Source organism: Hirundo rustica, chromosome 18, assembly GCF_015227805.2.
Source record: "Hirundo rustica isolate bHirRus1 chromosome 18, bHirRus1.pri.v3, whole genome shotgun sequence".
NCBI lineage: Eukaryota > Metazoa > Chordata > Aves > Passeriformes > Hirundinidae > Hirundo > Hirundo rustica.
Window position 1 is genome coordinate 4,664,382 of NC_053467.1, and position 12,669 is coordinate 4,677,050.

The following is a 12,669-nucleotide window of genomic DNA, read 5'->3' on the forward strand; positions in this document are numbered from 1 at the left end:
GGCTTTTCTCTAATCCCATGTCATAAATTTCAGAGGAAGCAGTGCTGAGTGAGAGGAGGCTCTGGATTTCCCCCTGTGGCCAAGGGGTCAAAGGAGTCTGAGGCTGCCCGTGCCCCCGGCCCATTTCCTCGTGCCACCGTGTGCTGGGCAGCGCTGCCGTTGTCTCCTGGCTGCACATGGGCAGGGTGCCATCCCATTTTGGGGCAGGTCCCCACGCCCTTTGGGAGGGGTGGTTTTGTCCCAGAGCGTGGGACCAAAGGCAGGTTCCCTTCTGGCTGCGGTTGTAGGTGTGAGGGTGAGCTTGGAGATGAAATAAAGGGGTCTCCAGCGTGTTTAGGTCTTTATGATGTTCTTCTTCTGAAGGATAACCACCCAGCTCAGGCTCCTCTTCCATCCTGGAGCCTTCAGAGCACTAGGAGAGCTGGCAGTGCCAAAGGGAAAGGCAGAACCTGGCTGTCCTCTGCACAGCCCTTCTCCCAGCTGCCCACAAAGCTGCTCTGCTCCTCTTCCCACTAAAGGCAGGAGTAATTAGCTGTGCTGTGGCAATGGAATGAACAGTGGGGCTGGACTGACTGGGTAAAGCCTCCCTCAGAACACAGGAGACATCTTAATTAGCCTGATTGGGCCACTACACGATTCAGGGTTGATGTGGAGATGCTGGAATGTTGTTTTTCTTTTTCTTTTTTTTTTTTTCTTTTCCTTTTACCCTGAGCCTGAGAGTGTCAGGAAAAGAGGGGGGGAGGTTTCATTAAAATCCTCCCAAGAAAGACACATGATTTATTTCTCACGGAACAATCGATGTCTCCCATGCTGCAGAAAGGCTGAATATTAATTACAGCAAATGAGCCCCTTCTCATTGAGCTGCCAGTGTTTATTCTTAGACCTGAGCTCCCCAGTACTGACTGGGGGCTGTGGCTGGCACAGCCTGGGAGCAAATGTTCATGTGCTTCCTTCAGTGGCAGCACTTGGCTGAGGAAAAATATCTGGATCTGAATGAAAGCAAAGGACTTGTTCTCACTCTGAGAGGTGACATTTTACTCTTTTCTTTTTCTTCTCAAATAGTTTCTGCGTTGATAACATGACAAATGTACAAGTCCAGAGCACTTGAAGGTTCTAAGCTGAAATCCTAGCTGTAATCGTGGTGGTTGTGATGAGTTGACCTTTATGAAAAACAAAAATGGGAGGGAGTTAAGTCCCTAAAATGTTTTGGGCAAGTTGAAATTTAAGTATTTATTCATGAGCAAAGAGGAAGGAGGACAGGGAGCCCTGATGTGAACAGTCTGCTCCTTTCAGCATCTCTTTCAATTTCATGGTGGGAGGGACCTGGCTGCTGGAGGTGCACCTCCAAGGGCAAAGTTCCTAAGGGGGTAAGTCGAGAAGAACTTTTAGTAACTCTCATTAGCGATAATTTCACCCCCTGTTTCCATCCCTCTGCTTATCCCTATTGAGTACTCTGTGCCAAAATGTGCATGAAAATGTTAGAATGTGTCTTTCTGTGTTCATGCCCCATGGGAGGAGGGGATAGAGGATTGGAGCCTGGAGCAGGATGTGGCTGTGAGACAAGGCAGGAGTCTTCCTTGCTGTGCCCGCCTAAGGAGAGCTCTGCTCTCTCCCTTGGAGTGTCTGGTGGAGCAGGGAACAGCAGCCTGGTGTTCCCGAGCTGCTGTGCTTACAGCAGCATGTGTAGGAAGATAATTGTGCCACAGTGCAAAGGCACAAACTTAGCAAAGGCAACTGAATAGCAACTAAACACCAGAATAATTGAAATGATGTCACTGACTCTCAGGCTGCGTACTCTGAGTGGAAGCCTGCAGCGGACACAAGAGCACAGGCTGGAGAGAAGGGCTGATTCATCTGGTAACTCAGTTTTAAGTGGACGAAATAAGGTTTAAAGCTTAAACAGGGACACACTCCAGTCTCGGTTTAACTGAACCTTGGAAAAATCATTGCCCCAGATGCATTTCTGTGGATCCAGACCCTGCAGATCCTATAGCAATGCAGTGCTGGATGATGATGCAGTTGGTATATGGGGGAGGATCTGCTCCCTGGTGTGCTAGAAACCTCCTCACTGCTGAGGTGTCAACTCACCCCTGGTGTGATGGGCAGAACCTGGCTCTCATTTCCAAAGGACTGACCCTGTGTGGACCTGCAGGACCTTGAGCCCTCAGTGGTGCTTGTGCTGTTCAGCTGCTGTTGTGGGGAGGGTGAGACTGATGCAGTGATTTGGCTTTGGAGGAGCAGAGGGAGGGCTTCCTGCAAAGGCTGGACCCCAGGGAGCCTGGACCTGACTCCAGCAGTGTTTAAAGGTGGTGAGAGGTACTGAGGTGACACGCTGACAGCTTCTCTGATGTGCTTGTCCCCAGCACATGCTGAAAGGAGTGGTGTTTTCCATAGCCAAGGCAGCCCTACTGGTAGAAAGATGTGAGAGGAATGATTACGGTGTCCTGTATGATCATAGGAGCTGTTTCCCAAAGGGGATGTCAATAGGGTCAAAAGCTCTCAGAGCTGGCTCCTCTCCCATGCCCTTCTGCAATTGTGGTCTATATCTCTTAGCAATATTTTCCCCCACAGTGGTGCAGTGAGTTCCCTGTTCAAATGCTGCCCTGTAAATGCAGATTCTGGAGACTGCAGGGCTCTTGTGTGCTGGAGGAGCCCTTCACTGGGAGATGGGGGCTGTACACGAACCATCCTTCCCCCTTTCTCTCCCGTGGTTGTGCTTCCTTTTAGTGCCCCTCTCCAGCCCCACAGCGGGGATGGAGCCAGTGGAAAGGCTGTGGGGGTTTGGCTGTGCTGCTTTGCCAACGGGAGGTGGGCAGGGGAGGGCATTGCTGTGTGGTCCCTGCATCTGGCAGGAGGATTTAGGAGAAGCGAGTGGGCTGGGAATGTATCCGTACCCTCCACGCGGCTCCTCTCCCACTGGTGAGTCTGCTGAATGAAATGTGTTCAATTAGCAGCCCAGGAAGGCTGAGGAGATAGGATTAGTCAGGTTCTGGCTGTGTCCCAGGGGCCAGTGAGTCACCCCACCTTTCCCTCCTCCCCACCCTGCAGCCTCCATCACGGCTGAGGTTTTCTCCCAGGCAGGTTTAGCTGTGCAGAGGCTCCAGGTAGAGAATGGTGTCCAGGGAAGGATGTCACCAGCTGGGCTCCAGGGACCTCAGCTCCAGGGATGGCTTGGCAGAGCTGTGACTGGGGAAGGCAGGGGTTTATTTTGCTGCCTGTGGGGACACAGGGCGGGTGGAGAGTGGAACAGACATAACTGAGAAGGGTGAGCCGGGGACTGAATCCTGCCACGACCAGCCGAGGATGGCTTTGTCACTAGCAGGGAAAGTAGGAGTAAAAGTAACTGGACCATCTGCCCTTGTGTGGGAGTTTATCAAGAGCAGAGCTGTGACATGTGGCTTCACTTGCACCTCTGAGGACAATGAAGGGAAGAGGAGGGGCTGGAGAGTGAACCCATCTGTCGCCCTGCTGTCTGACAAGGCAGCTCACAAACACATGGGATAACTGCTGGCAAAATGAGCAGAGGAAATTTGTCTCCTCGAGCGTAGTAGGCTGTTGATCTGAAAAAACAGATTGAATATTTTTCTATCACCCTTTGGTTTTGGAGGTGTTTTGCCCCTGGTTTTTCAGCTGGATTTCTCTTTGATTTCTCTCAAGACAGAAAATGAGCTATGTATGGGAAGTAGGACTGGGAAATGAGCTGCCTTATCTCTGTGCCCTTCTCGTGGTGCCTCTCAGGCACTTTGAGCTCTCCAGCCCTGCACAAGTAGCTGTGTCCTTCCCTACTTTGCAATTCCCTTTATTCAGGCTCAGCCCCTGGTAACCAAGGCACTGAGACAGGAGATCACATAATAAATACAAAGAGTGGAGAGACAAAGAGGTAAAGTTGAACACAAACCAGAATATCAATGGACTCTCTGAGTGAATGAAGCCAGCTCTGAAAAAGTTGGAAAAGGGGTAAGATATTTGAAGGAGGTTACACCAAGGTGTACAGAGGCTGTTTATCTCCTGGAAGGTCTTGCCTTATTGTCTAGTGAGGTTGACACCTCTGAAGGCATTTGATCAATAGGTTTGCTCCTAAGGACAGGCTTTTGTTCATCTTGCCCTGTGCTTTGGGGTGATTTTGAGAAGCTGACAAAAGTTATATGTTGGCTGTGTTCTTTTCTATTTTGCTTCCTGTCTGTGTCTCTCTTCCAAGCCTCTCGATACATGCACAGGTGTCCACATCCTTGTCTTCCCAAGGAGTATTTGTCACACTTTCATGGATGTACATGGAAAGGGCAGGACCCCACAGCCAGTATTTAAACATTTGGACTAGGAAACCCCTTCAGGACAAGCAGGAGAAATGTGAGGGAATGGAAACCATGAGCCTTTCCAGGCTGGTGGGGAGGGGCACATGCTTCTCCTGGGACACTGGCTAAATGGAAGCCTTGTCCATGGTGTTGGGACCCGTCTCTCCAGTATGGCTTTCCACCTCACACAGATGAGATCTACAGGATTTCAATCTGGGAAGGTGCCTGTGTTGTGGTTAGTGTTGGACTGGTGTGTTGACTCCAGTGTGATGAGATCTGGGAAAGGTCTGCCCCGCAAAACCCCTTTTGAGTGCTGCACCAGTTGGTGCTGGGGCAGCCTCCCTTCTTGGTTAGCCCACTTGCCCTTGTGGTTTTTAGCACATGGCTTGGCCACATTAGTCAGATCGACTCACTTCAGATGGGACCAGACTCATTCAACCATAAACACCTTTACTGTGTAAGCAAGATAATATCTTCAATGTAGGAGAGAGCCCTGATAACTCAGTCTGTTTTCACCTCTCATACTTTCCTTACGGCTGGCACTGGAGGAAGAAACACCCACCCAGTCATTACCACCTCCTTTCCCAGAAAAGTGTGCCAGTTCTTCCCTTCCCTGCCTCATGGGGGAAAGGTAACACAATAGCTTCCCTTGTCCCGAGGGCAAGTCTGGCTGGCACAGCACACATCCTCCTCGACCTTTGCTCCATCCGAGCCCTTCAGGAAGAGTACTGACCAAAGAGCAAAACAGTTCCGTGAAAAACAGCAGGTGGAAAAATCCTGGCAGTTAAAACGGAGCAAAGACTTTCAAGCCATAAAGCTTGAAAGTTCCGCAGGTGACTGGCTTTGCTGGCTGGGGAAACACAGGCGAAAAATCCACAAGATATTCTCAGTCACAGTCTGAATGTGCTGGTTTTGACAGAGCCTGGAAGAAAACACAGAGAGACCCCGTTCTGAGGTTTGTTCAATGACTCAGAAAGCAACGTGCTGCATCTGATGGTGTCAAAGGTGCTGGTGTTGCACACCTGACTGCTTTGATCGCTGGAGGTGAGCAAATGGCTGTGTTCCTTTCTACAGGGTGTAGGCCGAAGTATTTGTACTTGAATGCGCTTACAAGTGTGATGTGTGTGCATTAGGTGCACCAGTGAGAGTGTGTGTGGCTTAGGACATCCTGTGCAGGTGACACAGTTCTGCTTTGGAGCTGAGTAAGGGTGAAATTAAATTTTGGGCATACCGTGGGTGGCTGGTGGTGTGAAACCGTAAGCGTGGTATAACAAATTCCTTTGGACTGTTTGATGTTTTTAATTCTTTAAATTAAATCCATCTACAGTAACTGGTCCCTCCATGTCTGACAAAGTGTTGAACAATGCCTGCGTGGTCCCTGTGGAGCCTGGCACAGGCTGCTGGTGTAATCCCCGCTTTGAGCTGATCTCTGCTGTCTTTTCTCTACTTTATAGTGAGCAGAGTTACTTCCTAACCTCCGACTGTTAAAGCCGCATATACAACACACAGACATTTAATTTACCCTCTTTTAACTTCGTGTAAAGCATTTGTTATTTTTTTCTGAGGAAGCTGCATAAGCAACTCTGCTTCCCCTGAGCTGCTTTTTCACAGCTTCTTGCTCCACAGATCTCTGCACAATGTGATTTTTAGTCCAGCTTAAAACCCTCTGCCGGGGGTTCCCCAATGGCCGTGGAGACTGTGAGGCACAAGAGCAGCATGAAGAACTAGCACTGAAAATCTGCTCGTTGGCACGAAAAGCCACGAAGCTGGGGTTAGCAGCAGTAGTTTTGAGAATTCTTTGCAGTCCCTTGAAGCAGTGTGATTATCATGTGTCTGATTTTGCTTGAAATATTTAGGATTAGCATCAAAATGAGCTTGAAATATTTTGGTTGCCAAACAATACAGCCCACTGGAGGCAGATGGAGCCGGACTGAAAGGCCAAGCAACAAGGCTGGGTGAGACTTCTGTCCTCAAGATTTCTCTGCTGTGTGCTTCTAGGATATCAGCACAGCTAGCAAAGTCTGCAGATTACTTATTAAAAAAAAGATCTATGATGTTGTGGTTCAAAAGTTCAAGTTTTGAATGAAGAAGCTCTATGTTGACAAGCTGCTTGGGAACCCTGGTCGGGCAAAGAGGTGAGGAATTGTTGGCCAGTGTTGATAGAGGTTTTACTCTTGTAGGGTGAATATTCCCCCTACAAGTCCTCTGTCCTTTCTCTCTCTTCCATTCATCCTCTTTGGGGGCCCAGTCGTGGCAGAGTCCTCCTGTGCAGGATGAAAAGCGGCAGCACGCAGCATCTCATAGGCTAGAAGCAGTGCAGGAGCAAAGTAATGGAAAGGAGAGGCACCCACATTTTGGAAGTGGAAGTTTGTAGTCCATAGGCATCTCCAAGACCTGCCTGAAGCTGCTGCTCCTCCATCAATTGACAGATCCAGAGGCTTTCTGCTGCTTTCCCTTCAGAGTGCCCTAGTGAACAGCCACAGTCACCGGCAGCGAGCGAGGTGAGAAGTCCTCCAGAAACTGAGTCTGCTGGGTGGATTCTGGCGCCAGCTTCAGGCACACGCTGGCCTCTGTCATGCTGTTGTTGTTGGCAGAGCTGCTGTTGCGACAGGGCTCTTTGGCGGGGCGAATGGCCACCAAGAACTGGCGCTTGAAGGTCTCGCTGAGAGCGATGTAGAGGAAGGGGTTGAGGCAGCTGTTGGCGTAGCCCAAGCTGATGGCAAAGTCGTAGGCGTAAAAGAAGGCCATGGATGGGGTGTCGATGCCCAGGTGAACCAGCTGGAGGATGTAGAAGGGAGCCCAGCAAATAAAGAAGGCGGAGCAGATGGCCACTGCCATTCGGGTGACCTTCTTCGTACGCACCTGGAGACTCCGCTGGGGCAGCGGGACCACGGTGGTGGCCATGTGCTGGAGGATCTTAAAATAGACCACGCAGATGATGACCAAGGGCACGGCAAAGGCCAGCATGAACTGATAGAGGGTGAACCAGTAGATGTCGGTCTCTGGGTTGGGGAGCAGAAGAGCACAGCGCACAGTGCCGTCCTCCAGGGGCATGAGGCCCGCGTACATCCACACGGGAATGATGGTCAGGAAGGACAGGAGCCACACCAGGCAGATGACGAGAGCCGCAACGCACGGAGTCCGAACGTAGGTGGATTTGAGGGGGTAGACGGTGGCCAGGTAACGGTCCAGTGTCATCACTGTGAGGATGTTGGTGCTGGTGATCTGGCTGTTTGTGTCCAGGGCAGTGATGATGGTGCACAGGGGAGCTCCGAAGTACCACGAGCCATTGCCTAAGAGCTGGTGGATGAGGAAGGGCATGCCCAAGAGGAAGAGGAGGTCCACAATGGAGAGGTTGAAGATGAAAATATCGGGCACGGTCTGTTTGCATCTCAGCTTCTTCTTCTTGACGATAGTGTAGATCACAATGAGGTTCCCCATGATGCCCAGGAAGCAGATGATGCTGAAGAGACTGGGCATGATCACATTGGTGTGTGGTGCTGGCTTCTCTGCTACTGCCAAAAGAAACCAAAGCAGTGAGTGCAACCCAGAGACAACCTCTTTACAACTCGTTGTGCTTGCTCTGTCCTGCAGATGGACCCATCCCCATCAAAGACTTACATTGGAATGATTTTTAATACCCTTTCCAGCACTTGGAAGGGCTTAGCTGGGGATTTGGCACTTCCTATTCTACCTCTCAGTACTTGCAGCATGCCACCCAAACCTGGTTATGTTTAGGTATCTTTCTTCAGCTGTCCCAGTGTGCTTCTGGCCTGCTCTGCAACTCCCCAGCCCTTTTTTGAGAGACTAACCTCTGGCTGGCATGCCTCTGCATTCACCAGCACCTGACAGAGTTGAGAGTAAATTTTATTCCATGGAGTGAAGTGTTTTTAGCTGTTTTTGAGGGGAGTGGGTGAGGTAGCTCGTGCTTCACACACTGGAGAAGTAAAGCCTTTCTGTGGGTGCCAAAATCTGGATAAAGTCAATGCTCAAGCTGCTGTCAGAAAGCTCCAGTTCCTCTGTTGGGTAGTTTATCTGTTGTATGATATGAGACACAGAGTTAATTGACCATGCAGGCAGATATCTCATGCTTATCTGTGTGGTAAGATCTAGGACTGTACCCTTGCTCTGTCCCTGTTCTCTTATCAAGGTTAGGCCAGAGAACATTCTCCTTTCTGTCTTCCTTCCCTGCCTCTCTCCTTTCACTAGTTTTTTTTCCTGCAAAGAAATCCAAGTATGTGGCCAGACAAGGATTGGGAGTGTGTTTCAGAGGGACCCTTCAACGGGGATTGTCCTAGGAGAAAAACAGCTTAAAGCTGCTGTCTTTGAGTTCTGTATGTGGGTGGATTTCCAAGGCAAAATTCTTGCCTGATAACACCTAACTTATCCACACCAGTGCTTGACCGTTCCTCCTTGGGGTGGGACCTCAAACATAATCAAATCCACATTGGCCTTGTCCCTCACCTGGGTATAAAATCACATTTTGAAGCCACAAGCTCTTGGACACAGGAGGTGATGTCAAAGGCAGTGATGGTGGTGCTCTCTGTTCTGCAGGGTTCCTGTGTGCTGAAGTCTAAAACAGCCCTTCTTAGTTGAGGCAAATTTCATTTCATCTCGTTACTCCTCTCCTATGGGACCTGGCGAGTTTTTTTTTCTAGGAAATGGTTTTGTGTGCGTTATTTATGTGGCTGTTACAAGGACTGTGCGTAACAACCCCTCAGCCTAGGCTGCCTTTCATTGAATTGCAGATGATTCAATGTGCAGTTAATTGGAAATTCTTTCAGTCATTGAACTGTTCCATCTCCTTAGCAGCAGAAGTGGGGAAGCCTCCTCCAACAGAACCTAGGGAAATCGTGAAAATGAGATTAAGTGAAATAACAGATACTTACAGGTGTAGTCTTTGCCAAAGCAGTGTCTGTTTGCTGAAGGGGTATTTGCTGACTTTGACCTCTGGAATTCTTGAGTACAAACTTCTCCACGTTTAAGTATGGTAGAGAAGTTTGACTGAATTGGCAAGATAAGTGGGGCTACACTGCTGGCCTGTGGCTGGAAATGTGTATGCCATGTTTCAGCGCTCTTAGAAGTGGGCCATGATAAGCTGACACTGGCAAAGTCCTTCTGGCATTAGAAAGCAGCCAGCTTAGGCATGAACAAGTCCAAGGCCAATGCCAGAACCCAGTAAAGCAGTTTCTGCACTATTTTATTGGGAAGCCTTTCTGCAGGTGTTGGAAGGCAGCCAGCGAGGCACAGAAGAATGAGCAGGGGCCCTGAAGGTGGAAGCCAGGCTTGGCTGATAAGACAAAAAAGCCTTGTCCAGACCATTTGTGGGGGTTTAAGTGGTCCTTGTTCCTCCTGGTGACCCATTAATGCAAGGAAATGTCCCCTGTTATGTGATTTTTAGTAGATAACCTACAGTCATCAGCACCCTCTTGAAACCTGACACTCCTGAGCACCCAAAGATATCTAAAGCCTCCTTAATACTGGAAAATGGTGGACTAGAGACTGGAAGATGATGGTCCTACATGTAGCTGTTATGAATTCTGATCTTCTTTCCCTTAACCACAAACTTTATGAGTGTGTTGGGAAAGGATTGTTTGAGTGAAATATAAATGTCACATAGTTAGGTGGAAATTGGGACAAAATGTCCCTTTCCTGCTGTTATAATCAATACAGTGCTCATGGTGATTCTGTAACATTTGGGATGAGCTCAGCCAGCCTCAAAGCAGGATGTGTGCACACCCAAAGGCTTTGGGTGAGAGGTGGTCTGTGCAGTGCTGTAACATCTGTTCTGCTGATGGCATCTGTACAAGCAAGTCTTGCAAGAATTATCAGCTGCACTAATTTGAAGCTGTAGTTCATGTGTGTTTTATAGGCTGGAGTCAGAAGAGCACATCTCTGAAGCACATCTCAAATACTCCAAAGTTCTGTCTTTTCTAAAGTCTCTTTCATCTTGAGACATCATTGAATCTGAATTTTCAGTGCTGCTTTTGTGCATATCCAAGTGAATATATTTTGTATTTAAGCAGCCACTTCAGGCATTGATTTGTCCTTGTTCATAGGTCTGTGGCTGCCCGGATAGTTTTTCTTAAAGTCTCAAAGGGGCTGCATTATGTGAACTGAATGAGGACTGGGCTAATATTTTTTTTTTCCCCTAAGGTGGTTGTTGTTCTAAGCCATACCCTGATATCTAAGAGACTTCATCTTCATTGCATTTCAGAAGGAATTACCTAAGGCACACTTTTAGTTTCTAAAGGACTGTTCTTGTGCAGAGAGGGCCAAAAATCACCTATAAACCACCTTCTGTTGAAGAGTTTCACCAGCTTGAACCACTGAGAACTGTCTTGCCTGACCCTAAACTACTGATTTGAAAACAGGGTCCCACGGAGAAAACGGTCGACAGGTGAGGATCTCTGTATCCCTCTCCAGCGCTCCCTCATCTCAGCGCTCCCCTCCCTGTCTAGCCGGGCTGGTTCCTCCCTCCCCAGCATCCAGGACCCGCGGGCTGCTGGAGTTTGCTGCCTGGCAGCCACCGGGCTCCGAGCCGCGGGGTCGGGCCGTGCCAGCGCCGCGCGGTGCCCGGGAGGGGTCCCGCGCCCCGGGGGTCCCGGCCCGTCCCTCCGCCCGCCCGGCGCTGTCCGGCCGCGGGTGCTGAAGGCGGCGCAGCCCGGCCGGGGCGCGGGGGGTCCCGACCCCAGCCCCACCATGGCCCCCAGCCCCTCTGAGCCCCGGCCCGACCAGCCCCGCTCACCTGAGCCGTTCTGAGCCTCCGGCGCCGAGAAGTTGCGGGAAGAGTTGCCGGGGGCCATGGCAGCGAGTGCCGGGACCCGGCAAGGAGAAAGTTGGGCGAGTTCCTTCGGCGGCTCCGCGGTGGGCTGGGCTGGGCTGGGCTGGGCTGGGCTGGGCTGGGCTGGGATGGGATGGGATGGGATGGGATGGGATGGGATGGGATGGGATGGGATGGGATGGCACGGCACCCCGCGCTTTTCCCGGAGGCAGGAGCCCTCCCACAGCCGGCGAGCAGCGGCTGAGGCTCGGCTGCGCTGGGTTCCGCTCCCGCCCCGCCGAGCCCCGAGCAGGTTCTGACATCAAGCAGCAGCTGACTCGGGCGGACGCGCCGGGGGCGAGCATCGGGAGCGCGGGTGCGGAGCGGGGTCGGCACGGGGCTGGGCAGTGCCCCTCACATCGCACCCCGAGGGGATGGCTGCGATCTGCGCCCTCCCGGTCACTGCCAGCCCGCGGTGGCCGGCGTCAGGAGGAGCATCAGATTTTTGCCTTTTAAGTAGCTCTGATCTGCCTTCAGTGTGTGGCTTTCAATCTACAGACACATGCACTTTTCATCCCCGAGTCATAGGCACAGCCCCAGTGGAGCTGAAGGATGTTAAGGAGGCAAATTACCCGCTGAAAACTGTTGCTTTGACCCTCTGACGCCTCTAACTTCAATTCTAACTTAAGACACTTCACTTGTAATTAATTCTCTGCTGTTTTCTGCTGTTCCGCTTCTTGCCATAGTTCATTTGCTTCCTAGCTCCAGAAATTAGCTCTGTTGCTAGCTCAGATTTTTTCTTCTATTTGCCTTAAAAATACTAAGCAAGGACTCCCTTGGGTTTTGAGAAGCTGTTTTACTCCTTTTCTTTGCCTTGCCAGAGCAGTAACCCGTGTTCTTCTGTGGCTTCATGCTGATTGTGTTGTGCTCCTGGCCATTGTTTATACATGAGATGGATTCCTCCATTACGGTTTGAAAAATCACATGTTACCAAGGCAGACAGATCATTCTGTACCTCGGAGCACTTCCTGCACTGAAAAAAAACCCCACAATATCATGTCAGAAGCCTGTGAGAAATCCAGCAGCAACAGGCAGGGTTTTCTCTGTGGCAGAGCACAGTGCATGGGATTTGGTTTGCTTTATTAAAACAACTTATGTCTGTCTGGAAATCTCCCTTGCTTCTCTTTCTTTCTGTAGTTGAAAGGCTGTCATCATTGCAGGAGACATTTTTTTGGAGCTTCCTAAGTCTGTAGGAATCAATCTGCACCGATAAAAGGGAGGCCCAGGACACAAGGAGCAGCAATCCCAGCACGGGCTGTCAACAAGATTTGACAGCAGCATTTTCAGCATGGGCCATTTTTGTGTAACCCAAAGCAGTTCATCATTATTAGGTTGTCCTCTAGTGGACCAGCAGCAGACACAAACCTGGTGCACATTTTGCTCTGGCACTGAAGCTCTTAGAAATCAGAGACAGGCTGAGGCCATTTTGTCTGCTCTGCTGTAAGGTTTTTGCTGAGTCTCTGGAGTTGCCTCCATCAGTGATTTGCCTGTGAGGTTTTTTCCCATGGTAGATATCTGTGGTATCTAAGTTTTGAACATGTACAGCTTGTGAAA

General features: G+C 50.2%; 1 protein-coding gene across 2 annotated transcripts; it reads right to left on the bottom strand.

Annotated features, from left to right (window-relative positions):
• Window positions 1-5,776: 5,776 nt before the first annotated feature.
• LOC120761142 (melanin-concentrating hormone receptor 1-like) lies at window positions 5,777-11,166 on the bottom strand. 2 transcript variants are annotated; one of them, XM_040082052.2, is made up of 2 exons: window positions 11,041-11,166; window positions 5,777-7,807 (listed from the first exon to the last, which is right to left on the bottom strand). In XM_040082052.2, exons 1-2 carry the CDS (start codon window positions 11,096-11,098, stop codon window positions 6,759-6,761), a joined length of 1,107 nt encoding a protein of 368 aa, XP_039937986.1. In that variant the 5' UTR covers window positions 11,099-11,166; the 3' UTR covers window positions 5,777-6,758. The 2 variants fall into 2 exon arrangements, with proteins under 2 accessions (XP_039937986.1, XP_039937987.1); XM_040082053.2 differs by having other exon boundaries at window positions 5,777-7,804; window positions 11,041-11,143.
• Between the last annotated feature and the right edge of the window lie 1,503 nt (window positions 11,167-12,669).